This window comes from Prunus mume, linkage group LG1 (assembly GCF_029339155.1).
Source record: "Prunus mume cultivar Tortuosa linkage group LG1, ASM2933915v1, whole genome shotgun sequence".
Lineage (NCBI taxonomy): Eukaryota > Viridiplantae > Streptophyta > Magnoliopsida > Rosales > Rosaceae > Prunus > Prunus mume.
The window spans coordinates 29,013,279-29,034,024 of record NC_142698.1 but is presented as its reverse complement, the minus strand read 5'-3'; the positions used below and the strand labels follow the sequence as shown (position 1 = coordinate 29,034,024).

General features: G+C 35.1%; 3 protein-coding genes across 3 annotated transcripts; 2 read left to right on the top strand and 1 right to left on the bottom strand.

Annotated features, from left to right (window-relative positions):
• Positions 1-734: 734 nt before the first annotated feature.
• Positions 735-1,365, top strand: LOC148921535 (uncharacterized). The gene is made up of 2 exons (XM_089049119.1): positions 735-767; positions 859-1,365. The coding sequence occupies exons 1-2, from the start codon at positions 735-737 to the stop codon at positions 1,363-1,365; spliced, it is 540 nt and encodes a 179-aa protein (XP_088905245.1).
• Positions 1,366-5,302: 3,937 nt separating this feature from the next.
• SCPL51 (serine carboxypeptidase-like 51) lies at positions 5,303-11,653 on the bottom strand. Its single transcript, XM_008228586.2, has 13 exons — positions 11,428-11,653; positions 11,240-11,334; positions 11,010-11,117; positions 10,644-10,884; positions 10,490-10,533; positions 10,284-10,351; positions 10,069-10,174; positions 9,579-9,796; positions 9,395-9,464; positions 7,999-8,049; positions 7,600-7,652; positions 7,394-7,526; positions 5,303-5,739 (listed from the first exon to the last, which is right to left on the bottom strand). The coding sequence occupies exons 1-13, from the start codon at positions 11,606-11,608 to the stop codon at positions 5,635-5,637; spliced, it is 1,473 nt and encodes a 490-aa protein (XP_008226808.2). The 5' UTR covers positions 11,609-11,653; the 3' UTR covers positions 5,303-5,634.
• Positions 11,654-18,344: 6,691 nt separating this feature from the next.
• Positions 18,345-20,071, top strand: LOC103326328 (PLATZ transcription factor family protein). Its single transcript, XM_089048650.1, has 4 exons — positions 18,345-18,538; positions 18,753-18,932; positions 19,031-19,249; positions 19,538-20,071. Exons 1-4 carry the CDS (start codon positions 18,536-18,538, stop codon positions 19,772-19,774), a joined length of 639 nt encoding a protein of 212 aa, XP_088904776.1. The 5' UTR covers positions 18,345-18,535; the 3' UTR covers positions 19,775-20,071.
• Positions 20,072-20,746: the final 675 nt, after the last annotated feature.

Sequence of the window (20,746 nt, the reverse complement as noted above, 5' to 3'; positions counted from 1 at the left end):
ATGTTTTACATAGGAAAAGCAAGGAGAGAGAAGGGAGGGGTGTGGAACTGAACAAATGATTATAAAAAGGGTAATTCTATTGGCAGCCCATTATTTACTCTTTACACCCCATACGAATTTTAAATATAAATAACCTATTTTACCTTTGTATACAATTACCGTTAAGGACAAAAAAATTAAAAATTAAAAATAAAATTACTCACTACATCCCACATATGTTCTTGTAACCCTAGTTTGACTTTTTTCTCAAACTATCACGTTCCTAAACCCTAAACCCTAAATTTATACGTTTATACTAGTGAAAAAATATCTTGTATTTATTCATGAAGGGTGAGATTGAAGTTAGAGAGTCTTCGAATGAGGTACGAGTTTATTTTTTGGCGTTTTGCAAGTTCAGTATTTCATAATGGTCATTGGTTGCATTCAAGACATCGATCAACGCGATGTAAATTCGGTGGGATGCCACCAAACGTTGCACCGTTTTCGGTTGGGTTTGACTGGTCGAAACTTAATATTCGGTGGAGATCCACCGTAAGATGGAATGTAGTTCAGTGGTTTACTACGAAATTTTACCTGCGTTTCAAAGTGGCATCCAACCGAAATTTATTTATTTTTTCAGTAACTTATTGCCGACCACAAATTTAATCCAAGCTATTTTGATCTTACTCCCATTGAAGGAACAAAAATAAGGTGACGCCCCTACTGAAGGCAACAATGTGGGAACAGAATGTGTAATGAACTATAGTGATCAATTCACAACTTATTCGGTAATTATTTGTCTGAAATCCTTTTTAGTATCATTAACGTGGCATTAATGTTTCAAATTTTATATTTAAATAATATGAGTTTTATGTGTAGATATTCAATGGTAGAGATGCATTACTTCGATGGGCTCGTGAACAAGAAAAATTGAATAATATTGTCATTGTAATTAAAAGGTCTGATTATGGAGGTGAGGGCAAGAGGAGACCTCGTGTAATGCTTGCTTGTGAGAGGAACGATAACTATAAGTCTTGCAAGTCTAGTGAGACAACTGATATAAGGTCGGATGCAAATAGTGATATGAAAAAATGTGATAGGGACACTGGTACCAAGAAATGTGGATGCCCATTCTTGTTAAAAGGTGTCAATATTGGTGATGGGGATGATTGGAAGTTGGAGGTGGTTTGTGGAGTACACAACCATCCTATTTCAGAGTATCTTCAAGGTCATTTATTTGTGGGGCGACTTACTGAAGAGGAGAATGCCTTGTTGGTGGACATGTTTAAGAGTTTGGTGAAACCCAGAGATATTTTGGTCACCATTAAAGATAGAGATGCAATGAATGTTTCAACTATGAAGACAATATACAATGCTAGGATCTGAAATAGAACCAAAGAATTTGTTGGGAGAACCCAAATGCAACAAATGCTTACTAAGTTATCTGAACACAATTATATTGAGTGGCATAGGACATCTGGTGATATTGTAACTGACCTGTTTTGGACACACCCCATTAATATTGATATTTTGCGTGCATTTCCACATGTACTTATCATGGATTGCACCTATAAGACTAATAGGTATCGTTTCCCACTATTGCAAATTGTGAGGGTGACATATACTAATATGATATTCTCTGTTGCGTATGTGTATATGAATGCCGAGAAGGAAGACAATTACACATGGGCATTGACTGCATTGATGAGTTTGTTGGATGATAATTGTCTTCCTAGTGTTATTGTCACCGATCGAGAGTTAGCACTTATGAATTCTATTACGTCTATATTTTCGAAAGCACGACATTTATTACGTAGATGACATATTAACAAAGGAGTGTTGGCAAACTGTAAGAAGTTATTTGGGACCCTCAAACAATGGAAGCAATTTAATGAGGATTGGAATACTTTGGTTGGTTCATAAACGGAGGAGGAATATTGGCGTTGTTTGCGACAGATTGAGTCTAAGTTCAGTGAATTTCAAAAAGCTCTTGAATACATACATGAAAATTGGTTAAATCCATTTAAGGATTGGTTTGTGGCCGCATTGACAGACACTTGTATGCATCTTGGATTGACGACCTCAAATAGGTAAGTAGTTTAGTCAACTTTTGATATGTTAATTTGAAAATTTATTTTGCTTCAGGAAAATTTATTATTGTTATCAACAGAGCGGAAAGTGCACATGCAAAGTTGAAGCAACAGCTCCGCTCAAGCCAACTTAACTTTGAGAGATCATTGGTAACTATACACTCATTGTTAGAGCCGGAGTACACAGAGATTAAAGCATCTTTTGAAAAGAGTTGATGTTTTATTCAACATAGGTTCAAGCATCCGGAGTTAAGAGAGTTAGTAGGTTTTGTTTTTATAAAGACTTTGAGTGTAATTGTGTGCAAGTCAGAAAGGTAAATTTAGTTTACTTATTGCATGTACATATATGGTTTACAGAGTTAACATTGTAATTTTTTTGCAATCAGGTTAGAGACAGATGGGGTGGATGCTTTATCATGTGGTTGTGCTATTCGTTGAACCCACCAATTACCATGTGCACATGAAATTGCGAAGTATAGAGAGCGTGGTGTACCAATACCACTTGATGTCGTGCATTCACATTGGAGGAAATTAGATCTCATCAATATAGGAAATAGTAATCATGGCACAACTTCACCAGGAAGGTCACAACTACAAAGATTCAATATGTGGTATGAACAACAAGATGATGAAAAGAAGAGACAAGTCCACATGACACTGGAGGAGCTAATGAACCCTGGTTCTACTGCGCTTACTGAACCAAAATAGAAGTTGAAGACCAAAAGGAGACCGCGAAAAGTCAACACTTCTACTCATCGTTTGCCGTCTGCATTTGAGATTGTTGAGGCCTTCATTGCTCTACCTAAAAATAAACCAAGAAATGTGGATACCACAATCTTAACAAATGTAGATACCACAATCTTATTAGCATTCCGATAAGAACACCTAATAAGTTGCTCTAATCCAGACCTCTAAATGTACCCTTTGAATATACCATTATTTGGATTACCCCACAAATTCCACTCATGAAGGATAGATGTTTTCGACATGCACCTAAGGGGCTCACGTTCCTAGTTAAACAAAGAAACAAAATTAAGGTTAATTACCATGAACCAGACTTTTATTCTACCTTCTATTGTCACAGTAAAACGACTTACCTGGTTATTCCAAATTACAGCTGCTATGTGAGTTTTAAAACTCGTAAGTAAAGATGGATCAATGGGACCTACTCGAGATGACTCAGTAGGCTCGGCATGTATCTCAACATTACTATCTTGAGTAGCAGCTACATCTTCAACCTCTGCGTCAACATTACTATCATGAGTAGGAACTACATCTTCAATCTCTGTAGTATCATCAAAGTGATCTTGAGGAGCCGCTCTCTGTCTCATCGTTGAGGCCGTGAGACGCTGTCTATTAGGTCGGGATGATGAAGTCTCAGTAGTACCTCTATGAGTCCTCTTCATATCTAAAAACAAACAATATTAAGTACACACTCAGTAACGTATTCGGTAGATGATCACTGAAAAAAGGAAATAAATTCGGTGGACTATCACAAATAAGAACACATATTCGGTAGAGTACCACTGAAAAACTGAAATAAATTCGGTGGGAGTCTCTTGAAAAATAGAACAGATTCGATAGACAACTACCGAAACAAGGTAACAATTTTGGTGGTAACCACCTAAAGTAAAATAAATTTTCGTACAACTCAGGTTCAAATTCGGTGGACTACCACTGAATCAATGTAACCATTTCGGTAGTAATCCACTGAAACTAGAATCCAATTTCTGCAAACCAGGTTCGAACCATACACAACGTTGAAATCAAAATCAAAATCAAAATCAGACTTTGGCTTTTCAAAAGTAAAATCAAACGTAGGCTTAATCAACACTTAGAAACGTAAATATAGAAATCAAATTTGAAATCAAACCTTGGCTCTTCGAATGATTAGTGAAAACTTAACAGAGATGGGTTCGGGTTTGCAGAGATGGAGATGGGTTGTGCGATGGTGCGATGGGGTTCGGTGGTTTGCAGAGATGGGTTCGAGTTTGCTGGGTTGTACGATGGGGGTTCCGTGGTGTGCGATGGGGTTTGCTGGGTTGTGCGATGACAGGTTTGTTGGGTTGTGCGATGGGTCTTTGCAAAGGGATGGGTTCTGCGACGGGGTGTGCCTGCAAGAGGAGGGAATTTTCGATAAGGTGGGGCTTGATATCAGATGGGGTGGGGTTTGATTTCAAATGGGGTATGTTGAAAGGGAATGAGGTTTTTGGTGGGTGGTGTCTGATATGGGATGGGGTTTACACAGTGAGTTAGGGAATGGGATTCATAAGGGCAATTTAGGAAAAAAAATGTGGTTTAATGAGTAATTTGAAATTTTATTAAAATGTAATGGGGTGTAAAGAGCAATTAATGGGTTCATATAGAATTTCCCTTATAAAAAAGGTTATGTTACCCTACTTTTCGGTATCACAGGCCTAAGAAATTACATGTCCACAGTGAGGCCATGTTGTCGAACCATATCAATGATTTGCTCCCTCATGTCATCAACTGCACAATTTGAATATGTGGATTTAAAGTCTAAAAACAAAGAAAACAAATAAAAAGGACAATGTTTTTAAACAAATCTAAAGTCTAAACTAACGATAATAAACTACAAATAGTCTATTGGATTTGTGCCCACTTGGTTGAAGGTTTAGGAGTTGGGAATGGTTTGAAATTGCATTCTCATGTTTAGTAAGTGCACTATCGGGAATGCAATTATGAACTCATGAATATGGACTTCCCATGTAGGTGGGAATTTCATACCCTTGGCTAAGTTTGGGAATTTTTTCCCCCCACCTGGGAAAGCATTTAATGTAAATTTTTATGACTCACTTACCCTTGTTCTATTTTTAAAATATCATGTTTTACCCTTCCAAAAACTCTTTATATTTATTTATTTATAATTAAAAAAAAGTTAAGGGTATTATTGGAAAACTGAATAATTTTGCATTCCTAATACTGCACAAATCAAATATGGGAATGTGATAAAATGACATTTCTTGATTCCCATTTCCTAACATTTCCGAACATGGGAATGAACATCCTTCATTCCTATCTCATGGGATTAGACATGGAAAGTTCATTCTCAAGAATTTCAATCTGCGAACTAAATAGGTGGAAACCTTTTTTGAGAATGAAAAAAAAACCACGAAGTTTCCCAAGAACTTCAATTCCCAAGAAATTCTTTCTTGAGAAATTTATATGATAATGAACTATAAATCTTATTTTCTGATGAGGGTTGAACATAATTAATAACTCAATGAAACAAGGAGATGCTTTTGTTTTGAATCAAACAACTAATCAGAGTAAATGTTCAACCATATACCAATTAAAAAATGGAAAATAAAAAAAATAAAAACTGCCCCAACCTCCTCTGAAAACTAAAAATATCTAAAACCCTGCCCTTTGCAGTTTTTTTCAATCCCTTTGTATCATTTGCTTGTGTGTGCCCCACATGGTTATTAGTTTTGCTTGTTGACTCTGCCTCTGCTGATCCTTTGTTTCTTTCTTGTTGCTTAATCTGGTAGTGAAGCTCAGTCTTGTTGTACACACATAGTAGTGTCTCTGTCTGTCTGTCAAATTACTGTGTTTTTCTTTTCTTTTCTTTGCTAGTAGAAGAAGCAGCAGGTGATTGTGTAATGTCAGCCACCATGTTCAATGCAATGCAGGGCTGATCCACAGGTACCTGTAAATTATATTCAATTAAATTACCCAAGTGAGTGAAAATCACAACACTTAAAAAATCTTAGAACTCAGCAAAAAATAAATTTTAAAAAAAAGAAAAAAAAAACTTAATGGTCTCTGAGCAGAGCAGGTCAGATCTGTCAGTTTGTCTTCCAAACACACACGAGTCGTGCAATACTACTGACTGGTCAGACAGACTTCTCGACTGACTGCATGGACTGTCAGTCCATTAATAGGAATAGGAATAGGAATAGGATAGATAGGGTCCTATTTCTTCCACTTCCTTTATTTAATGTTTCAACTCCATTGTCACTATGCAAGGAAGAGATAATGATATCCATTTCCCCACAGCTCCAAAACCAAATTCTGTTTTCGCTTTCAAGTGTCTTACATTTTTTCTGTTTGATTGAGTAGTGGTAGTGTGAATTATGCGCTCACACACGATTGATGTTAGCCGATTAAAATTATAATTGAGTGCATAGTTTATTATGAGTTTCACTCTGATTTTTGCTAACTTTACGTATTGATTATGTGACGTTAACACAACTCTTTTTGTTTTGGAGTAAGAACTACGAAATGATTTAAAAATAACAAAATGAAAATGACTTATTTTGAAGCAAATAAAAATATCCTTGTGAGAAATACAAGTCATTTTTGCATGGAAGTGTTATTTGAGTGCACATTATTATTTGGGTATTAATGGGTAATTTGTGGTTGCTTGTGTTGTCTGGTACTTTTTTGTTTCTCTTGGTTTGTCGTTTTAGTCTCTGGTTTATAGATATCACTCTCATATGGAAGCATCAGGGTTACAAAGCTAATTGATGCTGGCCAGTTTGTTGGGCCTTTTCTTTAAAGAGATACATTTAACATGCTCTGTCTCCATCATGCCAGGGTGGTTTCATCAATGTAGCTAAGTTGAAATCTCAACAAAGTGATTGTGTATACGAAAATACTTCCTTTCCTTCGCTGTAAGTAGGAATTCCTAAATTCTTGCTAATGACAATATGACATGTGTGTAGAAGTTTTTCTTTGTATTTTTTATTAATTATTTTTACACGTGTTAAATCGTGATTTGTAATAAGGAGTATCTCTTTCTAGAGAAAGAGACAAGCACTATCCTTTGGCATAGTACTCGTCATAATAATGAGGTCCCTTCTACACAATTTATATATATATAAAAATTTCTATGAATTGTTATGAGATTTGAGGAGTTTGACAATACATAAATCTAAAATTATTGGTACACCAACATAAGGGCACACTCAAATGCTTAATGCAGCACATGGCCAAATCAGTTGCTACATTTGCACACTCAAATTTGCTTTCATTATAAATAATATTGATATATTTAATCAAATTTCTACCTTCTTATTTTATTTTTTTTTCACTCTCTTGGATTATTACATCTTATGTTGATGTCTGCACAATATTTTTATAGCATTATTTACCCATCTTTTCTTTACCCCAAAAGGAAAAAAAACACATGAATAATAATTTTATCTTCCCAAAATAATGATCGTTCTTTCACTTTTCCTAAGTTGGGCAAGTCTGACTACGATGCGATGATGTTCATAATAGGTATCGATGATAAGACATGACACTGATAAGACAGAGAAAAAGATATTTTTATGTGCTGGTGGATAGTTTTCACTTACAAAGTGTCCTGCTCCAAGAATCCAATAGAAGTGCAGGTTTTTGTAAGACCTAGTGAACCCTCTGGTGATATTATCATTGCCACAGAAGAGGGGGCTTCTACCCTTGCTCAAATAATTTCGAAGTCCTTCCCATCTGAAAAGGCAAATGGAAAATCAATTTAACACACAAATAAACCAACATGAGAGAGAGAGAGAGTGGTTTTTACTTGAGCTTTGCAATCCATGCTTCAGCCCCCTTGGTTGCACATATGACATCAACCTACAACATTTACCAACCAAATTATGTCCTTACAAATTATACCCAATTGCCAATTCCTACTATAATTAAAATATAAATAGCTGGTGTAAAATTGTTGAAAGCATTTCTTATGGGTACATAGAGGTCCTCAGGACAAACGTTCACGATACGTATTGCATAAATATTTCACTATTGTGAGATGTACATTAATCAGTATCTTAATCAACGGCGTTATTATTTTTAGTTTATATAGTAACCTCAAAGATTATACATAAGGTCGAGTATTCCATAAGGGATCCATCCGTTTTCTATTGCCTATTGCTGTATAAAAAGAAAGTAATCTTAAAAAGGATTGGAGAAATCTTACTTGCCCATTGTATATTGTCACATTGACCCCTTTAGCAAGGAGTTCATCAACCTGTCCAAGCCACAAAATAAAAATTAAAAGTCGACTCAAAATAAGAAATATCGTAGAGTGAAGACAAATTTTATTTTATTTTTTTGGTGCAGAAAAGGTCCTCGAAATTAGGGAAAAAAATTAGAAGGAAATAAAAAACTTCGATTTCTCCATCAAATGCCCAGATGACAAAAGTGATGAAAAGGAAATCAGAATCTTATACTCCCTTGTTGGGGCTGAATTTGCCAAGGAAATGACTTTTCCTTTTTCTTTTTTCTTTTTGGTATGAACCACGAGGTGGTCCTGGATGGGCTCCAATTATGGGTGGCACCTCACAAAATAAAAATTAAAAGTCGACTCAAAATAAGAAATATCGTAGAGTGAAGACAAATTTATTTTTATTTTTTTGTGCAGAAAAGGTCCTCGGAATTAGGGAAAAAAATTAGAAGGAAATAAAAAACTTCGATTTCTCCATCAAATGCCTAGATGACAAAAGTGATGAAAAGGAAATCAGAATCTTATACTCCCTTGTTGGGGCTGAATTTGCCAAGGAAATTACTTTTCCTTTTTCTTTTTTTTTGGTCTGAACCACAAGGTGGTCCTGGATGGGCCCAAATTATGGGTGGCACCTCATAAAATAAAAATTAAAAGTCGACTCAAAATAAGAAATATCGTAGAGTGAAGACAAATTTATTTTATTTTTTTGTGCAAAAGAGGTCCTCGGAATTAGGGAAAAAAATTAGAAGGAAATAAAAAACTTCAATTTCTCCATCAAATGCCTAGATGACAAAAGTGATGAAAATGAAATCAGAATCTTGTACTCCCTTGTTGGGGCTGAATTTGCCAAGGAAATGACTTTTCCTTTTTTTTTTTTTTTGGTCTGAACCACAAGGTGGTCTGGATGGGCCCCAATTATAGGTGGCACCTTTGCCTTTAACCACAACCCCGACTAATTCCTCGCCACACCGTACGTAGGGTAAAGTCTTGGCCAAAGTAAACTCCATACGAGAGCAGGGATCGAACTCCTGACCTTCTCTTAAGGAATGAGAGTGCTGAACCACTCACACCAACCACCTTGGTTGACTTTTCCTTTTTTCAGTTACAAGAAAATGACTTTTTAACAACCGAAATCTAATACTTACAAAAATTTGATAATAAAAATTTAATTTCCTAACGTGTAAATATACCATCTACAAAATTATGGGATGAATTTGTATATGCGTCAGTTATATATAATCAACAGTCTCTCGTAACATGTATGTGAACTTCACCGCGTAAAACACGTGTATATTATGAGAGATAAATTATTTATAATATAGGCCATATGTACAATAATTTTGCTTTTTTGGACTGGCAAAATCAGTACCTCATTAATCCTTGGTTTCATAAAATCCCCTGCCATTGCTGTGAAGACATAGTCGGACTGCCCTCCCCATCTGTACACACACAAAATATGCATCGATCATATTCAAATAAAGCTATAAATTTTTTGAAGACTGAAAACTAAAATGGGTACCAAAAAAATAATAAAAAAGGTCGATTATACTCACGCCACATTATCTGGGATTATCTTAAGCTTCTTTTTAATGACTCCGTTTAACAAAGTATCAAGATCACCATCACCATCACCACCACCTGCTGATGATGAAGACCTCAAGGAACTGAGATATCTTGAATATTTCTTAAGGGCAATTCCTTTTGATACTTCAATGGTTGCCAAGGATGAAACTGGATCCATTCCTGAATCCAACATAAAATTATAGAAGTCCTGCAAATACCCCAAAGCCAAAAGAAAAAAATAATCACAAAATGTTAATTGTAATTAAACTGAAGTCCCAAATATTTATTAAATTAATGCCAATGGGGTATTGCGTCGTGACTTGTACACCAATGATCTTAGGTCAAACCCCCATGATACCCTGGTAGTGTGTGTGTGTGTGAGAAATTCTCGTTCCTTCACTCCCCCTTTTAGTTTGGACTACCGCTTATATTAAAAAATATATAATAATATGAAAATTAACCAATATATATATTATGTACCACAGAATTGCTGTAAGAGGAAATGATTTGCTCAAGTTCACTCCATGAATTGGTTGCCTCCACAAGTTGACCATTCTGAATCTGCTGCTTAATCCTTTGAGCCACACTGTATCATTAAAAAGGGTTTTTTAGACTTCTGAAAATCTCTTAAATCCACAATCTTCTCATACCAATTATTATGCGTGGAGTGCAAAATGTGACAAAAATTAATAGACCTGTTTGCTTCCTTCAACCCATTGTCATCAAGCCTTGAGACGTCTTTGAGCAGACTACCCCATGAAAGCTGCAAAATGCATAAAATCGTACTAATCATAATTAATTTAATTACCCAGAATAAAAAATTTGGAAATTAAACAGTGCAAATCTTCATAATGCAGAAATTAAATTATTGGGTCAAAGCAGTTGAACTGTAAAAACGTACCACAAAATCTTCCGGGGAGATCCAACTGTCTCCTAATGCCACTCCTACAAACAGAACCAAAAATAATAATAATAATAATAATAATAATTCAGAATTACATGTTTTTGGAACCTGGTATTTTTAATTAGACCAAGAATTGGTTAATTATAATTACCTCCAAGTCTGAGTTTTAGTTTTCCTGCTTCAATGGCTTTGAGAGCAGAAAGTCCAAGAGTGACTGCAAATTTTCCTCCATAAGACTCTGCCACAATAAACAGGGGACTCTTTTGGAGGCTCTCATTTCTGTTGAATATCTCCTCCAACAATGTGGTCAAGTCAGTGGCTGCCTCCAAATCATTTTTCACAAACAGAGATTTGTCCTCCACAAAACTGAATCCAGCTCCAACTGGGTTATCCTAAATCATGCCAAAAGAACAAAAGAAATGGAAATTCATGTAACTGAAATCTGGTTGGTCCCCTCCCAAAAAAGAAAAAGAAAATAAACAGAAAACAGAGTTTGAAGTTTTTTTGGCTGACTTACAACAAACAAAAGATCTGCTTTCTGCAACCATGTTGAGTTTCTTGGGTTCAAATTGGCGTCCAATGGCCCAATCTCTTCAAAATTCCCAATCCCAACTCCTGAAGCTCCCTAGTTTTTGTTCAAAGAACAAGATTAAATATTTCTATACGACTACAAAAAAAATGGTACAAAATTTCTGGGTTTTTCTCATTCTTTGATTTTAATATCATTTGATAAGTACATATACTCACAGGTCCACCCTGAAGCCAGAGAATGATTGGCCATGGCTTGGAGGGATCTTCTACTCTGTTAGGACTTCTGTAAAGCCACCAGAACATGTGGGCTTCTGTGTGAAAAAAGAACCAAGAAATCCATTAACACTCACATTTCTGCCAAAACACAAAAAAAGAAGAAAAATTTCTATGCCTGAATTGCTTACTTGGTCTGACTTCAACATAGCCCCACTCTTCTGATCCATCTAGGGTTCCTGCAGCTTCTGTTGTGCCTCCATGGAAAAGTGGTATGAAAAGGAGAAGAGAGAGAACAAGACTTAGAGAGTGCTTCTCCATCCTGAGAGCAAAGACTGGACACCAACTTCTCCAGCTGCAAATGTTTAACATGAAGTAAAAAGGAGGAGGTTTATATATGCACAGACGGAGGATTATGAAACTGAAGCTTACTTTGTCTGTGTGCAACAGAAATAACAAAGGAAACAACAATATTTGCTGAGTCACGTATTGTTTATATCATTATTTTAGTTTCAAAATTGATTTGGAAACGGTCAACTAATAATAAAATCAAATTGTAGATTTCTTTCCTTATCATAAAATAAATAAACAAAATAAACAAAAATATGCATGGATATACTATACATGTGTTTGTTCTGTAGTAGAATATTAATCATGGAGGAGGATTCACTCGTTTTTCTGTCCTCCTTTTCCTCTCCTTTCACCAAAATTCAGATCTTAGCTATTCAGTCAACGAGGTCTAATTCAGTGAAAAATGACTTTGACTTGCAAAACGAAGGTCTCAAATTCGAACACCATGACATCAGTTGTGTGTGTACCATCCTTCCCTTTAATTTAGATTATCGCTTGTGCTAAAAAAAAATCTTAACCATTGAAGCCCAACACTTTTTACATGATTGCTTAAAAGGGAATACACGTGTCTTCTCAATTACAATATGAAAAACGTTACTCTTTCGCTCAATATCTGTCAAGCCCTCAAAATCAGTAGGCTCAACATTCTTATCTAATCTTACCCGTTCCGTTCCACCACCAAACTTGAAAAACTTGGTGCAGGCTCTTTCCATGGGTTAAATTGACTAAGAACTTTAAGTTCTCTTGATCTAGAAAGCTTAAATAAAAATTTGACAAATCTTCGAAACCAAGAGAATCACTCACTAGTCACTACAAAAAATGCCATTACAAAATCATGAACACACTGAAATTATTTTTGGTTAGGTGAGTCATTTTGATGAGCTTAATCTTACTATTTATAGAGCACCTGATAATGACCCAACCTTGAGAATGCTATAACCGGATTTGATCTTCCGTAACGTAAACGGTCTCTTTCTTGATCTTGGTCCAAGTTGAACCCGGAAGGTAACTTTTGACTTGGAGTGCAAGTGAATAGCTAGTTGCTAATATAATAAAAATACTTTGTATCTTCAAACGAAGAAAGTTGTGGAGGAGGGACCCCTTTGCATAACCTCTCTTCTGTTTATAAGATGATAATTCAATATCGTTATCCTTTTTTTATTTTCAATGCGAAGGAAAAATCGAACTTGAGACATTTTTCAAAATATCGGAAATCGGAAAGTTTTGTCGTAATGACTATCATTGACCAATTCAACACTTAGAAACATATTCTTTCAACATTCTTTAGTGAATGAGGAAACTATTAGGCCTAAATCCTTACCAGACCTGTAAATAGTCAATAAACACGGTATAAACAACAATTTTTGGCCTATGACTAGAGGGAAGGCCGCCTAATTAAGGACCATGATTTCCCTCTCAAGTTCTTTCCCCTTATTTTCTCGCCTAATATGCCTCTTTTTCTGGAAGAGAAATCATACTTCCTTTACAGTGCAGGGCCCCTCCTCCTCTTGAAGTCTAGCTCCACCCCTGCCTATACAAATTTGGATATATATTTGAATATTTCACATATTTATATTGAGGCCATTTTGCTAGAAATTATATAAATCTCAATATATAATCGTTAATTTATACTATTTCTATTTTATCGTGATCTTATCCAATGAATATGTCAGAATGATGAGGAGTTTTCCAAAATCACATTACATGCACACCACCAAAAGAAAATGTGACTCGCCCGTTACATGTCAGAAATTATGCATAAAATAAGATATTATTAGCTTCGTCTGTTTTTTTTTTCTCTTTTTGTTGCATAAAAGAAGAAAAAAGAAAAGAAAGAAAACCGAGGAACTGTTATAGATATTGCAAGAAGGCAGTTTTGGTTTTGTTTCTTAGTGAAGAAAGATTGTAGACATTAACATTTCGTGTTATACTTCCCTTCTTCTTATGTAAATAGGAGTTCTTATATTCCAGCTATGTGTGCAGAAATTGTTCTTTTTGTATTTTTAATGAATTATTTTTTATATATATTAAACTGTGATTCAGACGAATGATAAATATTTCCTACAAAGAATGAGGCAAGCAGTATCATTTCTTTCCTTTCTATATAAGAGGAAACTTTTAGTGCACACGTTTTGGTAATCATAAAGTTTTCACCAACTTTGGTGTCAGTGTAGGTTTGGTTGAATATATTATAGAGGAATGCTAGCAACCTTCTCTCTAACCTTTTTTTTTGGACCTTTTCCCTTTTTGACTTGACATGTGTTATTCTCCTTACACTTAAAACAATGTCATTAATATATTATACAAGCTACCTTTTGCTTTCCAAGTTTACCCTTATTAAATGTATTCAATTTATCCCAAAAAAAAAAATCACAACTTTCTTACCATCTTATTAATTTTTTTCTAATGTCAATTATTTTTTTTAAAGAAAATATCTGCTTTTAAAAGGAAATGTCCGCTTTAAGCCCAAATTCCTGACCAATTTATTATTAGCAATAGTCTAAAATAGACTAAATTAATCTAATTTATGGAAAGTTGTAGTTTAGCCCTGAACCCTAAAATAATTTGGCAAAAAATTTATAGCACAACGCAAAAATTCCTAAAAATTATACACTTTTGAATTTTAAATAATACACTGTTTAAAAGTATATTAGAATATTTTAATGATCAATTGCATGGCTATACTCAGTATAGTATACCCATGCGCTTGAAATATATTAGAATATTATAAGCGTATGCTATACTCGCTCAAGTATATTCGAATATTTAAATCGTATAGCCGAGTGGCTATATTCTTGAAATATATTAGAATATTCTAAAAGTATATCTGTGCGGTGCGGTTGTACTCGTTAAATATATTCGAATATTTAAATAGTATAGCCGCGCGGCTAAACTCTTAAAATATATTAGAATATTCTAAAAGTATATCCGTGCGGCTGTACGCGTTAAATATAATCGAATAGTTAAATAGTATAGCCGTGCGGCCCTACTCTTAATAGAATATTCTAAGAGTATAGCCGACCGGCTATACGCGTCAAATGTGTTCGAATATTTCAATAGTATAGCCGTGCCGATAAATTATATTATATACTAAAATTCAATCCAACTAAACACTGTTCCTAAGCACAGTGAATTTACGAAAATGCCTTTATTTTAAACTGTTCAGCCAGCTTTTTCTCTCCCTTTGAACAGTAAAATTACGATTTTGCCCGTTTTGCTGTTGTTTAGTGGTTAGCTAAAATATTTGACTTCAATTCGTTTTAATCATACGTGGGCTTGCTTTGGAGACTTTCATGGGGGCCCAAACCTAGCCTCAAAGGATGGCTCAAGCCCAGAATACTTCTTTTGATCTTTTTCCCAAAAAGATATAAAGCAGGCTCATAAGCAGGCTTTATGATGTTCCTTGGCCCTCAAACACCAAAGCATACTGGGAGTTGGTCATGGGGCAACAATCCACCTCTGCAAGCATAACATGTAAACTATATTGGCTGCACAATAGTAGAACATGTACTTTTTGGTCTTCCATTAGAGTTGTTGAAATATCAAGAACATACAAGAGCACTTCTCCTTAATCTAATTCCTCACACACTCATTTTAGATGGGGCGAATACTGTAGTGTAGGTTACATTGATCGGTTGAGCATGCACACTTGTATTCATATGCATTTTTGCCCAGAAGTTTTTCCCATCAAGAAACTCTCTAACAATCCTTATTATATTAGGTTAAGTTAAGTTATTTCAATCCATATAGAGTAGGGAAGTATCACAAGCCTTGTTTAACTTGTACTACATGTCTGCCAGGCTATCTGATTGGCTATTAGTTAATGTCCTGATTAATACAAGTCTCAAGAACCCTAGAGTAATTAGGATACCATATTTGACGTGTAAGACAAGAAATAGTCTTACAATCTCCCACTTGGTTGACTAATCACTACGAGAACTTGTAATCATCCCTTTAAGGCCTTGTGGAGCAACTAAACCAAAATTCCCTCCAAGCCACTGCTAACAATGAAGAATGATAAGGAACTATCGAGATTGATGGAATATCCAATACTTCAAGGTCTTTATAATTACACCAAAATCACATAAGGCTTCCATCAAGATTGAAACAACAGAATGACCATGACAAACTGAAAGTGTTATGCAGCTGTCATGTCATTCTTAAGCCCTTCCTTAAGAGATTGCCAAGATCTCTCCTTGATGATGACGCTGCCATGAATTCATGTCTTATGTAGCTAGTTATACTGCATGATGACATGCAATTAGATTCATTTGTCAAGAATAATAAACATAAAACTAAAGTTACATAATTTATTAAAAGAATTTAACCAAACAACAATAAACAAAATAATTCAACAATCTCCAAGAAAACAATGAAATTAGTGGAATAGAACAACTCCCACTGATTTTGCATATCAAAACTGAATGGCATAGCTATAATTGTAACAAGACTCCTAATAAAACTTTTGAGAATAACCTTATTCAGTGAATCAATGAACCAATGCTATTTTTCTTCTTTATTTTACCTTATCCTTTACAAATATGAAACAAAAGCCAAAAGCTTATTAGCAATTACAAATTCAATGAAAGGTAAAAGTCATTGATTAATCATTATCGACTTGAACAAAACAGCATGATGAATTAATAAGAACAGTTAACATACCCAAAACAATCTTTGTTCTTATTAAGCCTCAGCAAAACCGGATTGTTAGGTGATTAATCAGAAAAACTGAATACCTGCAACAAAGAAAATCATTGAATGCTCCCACTCATCAAGTATATGTATTTTGCAACTAAATCATGTCATAGAAGCAATTAGCATGAAACAGATTAAAGCATTGCAAAAGGAACACCCTACTCCAGTAAGACGCCGGATTGTTATGCCAACATCCCTCACTCTTTTGTCTGTAAAAAGGCACAAGCTCCCAAAATGAAAGGTAATTAATCCTGGACATTACTGTTACTCTGCTAAAATTACCGGTAATTTCCTACTTAGCTGACTTAAGCATCGAAAAGTCTTTGACCGGTACAATATCAGTGCCAAGATCTTAACAATTGCTTCTTCCTCTTCCTTTTTCAGATCATGCCCTATTGTTGAAGGTCTTACCCTTCAACCCTACCGAAGACACAACTACTTTACATCCTTTTAAGTTGTCTCCGAATTTGAACTACAACAAAAATAAAACATTATAAGAAGTGATTTCAAGATGTATACCTCTTAGGCCCAATTTGGGATTACTGTTTCTTTTTGAAAAAAGTTGCTTCTGCTGTGCTTTGAAAATAATTAGTTGTTTAGTAAAGCAACTTCATGTTTGGTAAACAATATTTTTAAAGTGCTGTTAGTACAAAAAACAGTGTAAAAAACGTTTGGTAAATTTTAATATAAAATTATTGTAACTGTGAATAATGACTAAAGTAGACATGATGTTAAAAGTGTTATGTACTAATCATGTGGTAGTAGTTGTAGTGATGGAGTGGAGGTGATGGCGGTGATGAAGGTGGAGTTGGTGGTAGTGGTAGTGGTGGTGGTGGTAGTGGCACCATGGTGGTGGAGGTGGCACCATGGTGGTGTTGGTGGTGGTGTTGGTTGTGGAGGTGGTGGTGGATGTGGAGGTTTTGGAGGAGGTGGGGTGGTTGTGGTGGTGGTGGTGGAGGTGAATGTGGAGGAGATAGTGGTGGAGGTGGAGGTGGAGGTGGTGGTGGCGGTGGCGGTGAAGGTGGAGGTGGTGGTGGCGGAAGTGAATGTGGTGGTGCAAGTGGTGGAGTTGGATGTGGAAGTGGAGGTGGTGTCATTTTTTAAAATGAATTATGGTATTTTGGGAATTAAAAAGATTCATTAAAGGTTCATCTCTGCTTATTTTGAAAGTAGCTTTGAAAAGCAACCCAGAGCCTGCTTTAAAGCTCTGTCAAAAGGCCACTGCTTTTAAAATAATCGGGATATTTTATTTTTACCAAACACCTTAAACTGCTTAACTTTAAAGTGAAATATAGGTTTTCGGTCAAAAAAAGCAATCCCAAACGGGGTCTTACTCACCGATTGGATATTATGTATAGCAGTGTAGAACTTGATTTGAAAACATATAACAAAAGGAGAAACTGAAGAAACATTGAGTCCGGACGCTAAAGAAAATCCAGAGGCTCGCACAATGCACTCATCAATTATGTTGCAGATACAAGAGTTTAAAGTCATATACTGTCTATAATTTTGTTTCGATCACTCTCCCAAAAGCTTTTTTTTTTTTTTATTTTGAATTTTCTTATGTATAAATTGGACTATCATACAAGAATCAATTCCATAAATATTTTTCTATAGCTAAAGACAAAAAAGAAATAATATACTAATTCTTTTTTTATTAATTCGATCCATATATTCTGGGTCCTGAGTAGTCCGGATCAAAACAAATAATATTCTGGGGGGGAAAAAAATAAATTCCCACATGATATAATTGGTTGACAATATGATTAGGATATGACATATCTAATCACAAAGCAAAAAAAAAAATTAAAAAAAAAAAGCATTGGTCTGGTTGGAAAACCTGAAAGCCACTTGGTTCCTAATTGCACGTGGAATTCATGTAGCTTTGTCGTAGTTTCCACTTTTCCTTTCATAAATTGGAAAAGCCTTCTTCCCCGCCCAAACGCAACCTTGCAAACCTCTTCTTGGTGCTTTCCTGCTGACTCTGGGCTTCTCCAAAGAGACGCAACTCAAGACAATTAAAAGTGTTTCCGTAATTAATACAATAATACAAACCCTTCTCTCTCACTCTCTCTCTCTCTCTCTCTCTCTCTCTCTCTCTCAATCCAACGGTTCAAACCCACCATCCTCTCATCTCAACCGTTCGTTACAGCTACCTTGTCCTTTTCTGCGTGCCACTTTGGTCTCATGATCAAGATATGACTCAATCCAAGCATTAAACAAGAGAAAGCAAAGCAAGCTAAGCCTTAACAAATGGTATGTCTAGTTTTGTCCTTTTTCATTCTGCTGATAAATCTTATGTTACTCTTTCAAATTCTTTTGTACAATTTTTTCTTTCTTTCTTTCTTTCTCTCTCAGTCTCATATATTTTGTAACGTTAATGCGGCAGTGAAGGCTAAATCTGCCTAGCGTTGTTCTCTTGGTTATTTTCTCGGCTCACACCATTTCGATTTTCTTGCCTCCCAAACAGGCGGCCATGTTGGTTCCTCCATGGCTTGAATCATTGCTATCAACAGCCTTCTTCTCCATCTGCCCATCACACAAAGATGCCCCCCGAAGCGAATGCAACATGTACTGCTTAGATTGCAACAATGGCGCATTTTGCTTTTACTGCAGATCATCAAGGCACAAAGATCACCAAGTAATTCAGGTAATTAATTCCACCAGATTTCCTTTTTCTTTTTCTTTTTGTGTAATTAATTTTGTGTGAATTTTTTTTCCTTATTGGGTGTGAAAATTGCAATGCAGATCAGGCGGTCGTCGTATCATGACGTTGTTAGGGTGTCTGAGATTCAGAAGGTCCTAGACATCAATGGAGTTCAGACTTATGTGATAAACAGTGCGAGAGTACTGTTTTTGAATGAGAGGCCTCAGCCTAAAAATGCCGTTAAAGGGAGCTCACATATCTGTGAAGTATGTACCAGAAGTCTCTTGGACCCCTTGCGTTTTTGTTCATTGGGATGCAAGGTTAGATCTCAATCTCTTTAGTTTTCTGATTTAATTTTGTGTGGGAAGTCATTGTGATTAAAATGTGCATCAAAATCACAATGTTGGCGGCATGTGCCGATCGACAACCATTTGGTTCGCATTCAATCTCCATCTTCCATGTTCAAATCTCATGAACGAAAATTAATTCATGTTGTTAAATCAAAATCACAATGTTGATATATTTTGTAATTTAGTTGATGATGCTGACTCATCATTAAATGCTAATATCTTAGCAATTAATCCAATATCTCATTCTTTAAACATTAGCTTGTGGGACTAAAGAAGAATGGGGAAGCAAGCTTTATCTTGAGCGCGAAGAAAGAAGAGGAGGAGGGAAGAAGGGAAGGAATAGAAATAAGATTGCCATCAAAAGAGTTAGAAGATCAATTGCCTCAAGGAATGCAACAAGACATGTACCAAAACACTCCAACTCCACCTCCACCTCATCATTCAAATTCAAGGAGAAGGAAAGGCATACCTCATAGGGCACCTTTAGGGCCCTAATTACATAATTAGTGTTTCCTAGAGCTTGCTTAGCCAGCTCATTCCTCACAGGCTCCATGTGTCCTAAACATGGGGAAGCTGTCTTTATGGGGTTTAAAAAGGAATTAAAGTTGGGTTTAAGCACTTTTAAATTGGGCTTGGGTTGGCTTTTGGGTGCAATAATGCTGCATTAATATTTGAAACATGCAAGGTGTAAATGGCATCCAGTTACACATGAACCGTTTTATATGTATAAAGAAACAACAGCTCAGCTTTTTCTTCTTCTTTTTTTTAAATAAATTTTTTATTTTATTTTTATTTTTGTGGTCAGATAAAAAAAAATACATGTCATAACTTATTTTATTTTATTTTATTTTTAAATTCAATGTATTGTATGTAATACTTTGTTTTTTTGCCAATAATGTACGTAATACGTGGTATTTCATCACAAGTGGTTGAAAATGCAAAGAATGGCGAAACATTCAAAATACCAGAAAATGCCCTTATTTAATCCAAACATTAAGAATTAAAATTATTAATTAAATAAGGATAATATGGTAAATTCACACTTTTTTATATTAAAAAAAATTAAAATTAAAAGAAAAATTAGATAATGAATTATATTTTTGTGAAACACAACTACCCATTATCTTTTTTAATTCTAAAATAAATTTAAATTTATAAAATAAAAAAAATAAAAAAACCCTTTCACAGGTGCGAAAGCGCATGCGAAGAGGCTAGTATTATTAATACCAATTGGAATAGTTATGATTTTTATTGCTGGAACAATACAATTCAATCCTGGAAATTAGTAAATTGTTACTTTGCCCCATAAACTATTACAATAATATTAATTTGCCCTCATAATTTTTCTGTCCCTTTTTTTTTTAACCAAATAATTTTTCTGTTCTTAATTGGCGCTGTAAAATATATAAAAATTAGCCAATATGTAAGGCGTCAAATTTTTTTTTGGACATTCTTTGAATTAAGGGT

Bases quoted from the DNA above. Each gene is read 5' to 3' on its own strand.
- LOC148921535 (XM_089049119.1), top strand. From the start codon at position 735: ATGAACTATAGTGATCAATTCACAACTTATTCG. The intron at 768-858 runs GTAATTATTTGT...TTTTATGTGTAG, and splicing joins ATCAATTCACAACTTATTCG to ATATTCAATGGTAGAGATGC.
- SCPL51 (XM_008228586.2), bottom strand. From the start codon at position 11,608: ATGTTAAACATTTGCAGCTGGAGAAGTTGGTGTCCAGTCTTTGCTCTC. The intron at 10,534-10,643 runs GTAATTATAATT...TTCTGTTTGTAG, and splicing joins ACTAAAACTCAGACTTGGAG to GAGTGGCATTAGGAGACAGT. The intron at 5,740-7,393 runs GTAAGTGAAAAC...TATAATTTACAG, and splicing joins TTCTTGGAGCAGGACACTTT to GTACCTGTGGATCAGCCCTG.
- LOC103326328 (XM_089048650.1), top strand. The intron at 18,933-19,030 runs GTAATTAATTCC...ATTGCAATGCAG, and splicing joins AAGATCACCAAGTAATTCAG to ATCAGGCGGTCGTCGTATCA. The intron at 19,250-19,537 runs GTTAGATCTCAA...TTTAAACATTAG, and splicing joins TTTGTTCATTGGGATGCAAG to CTTGTGGGACTAAAGAAGAA.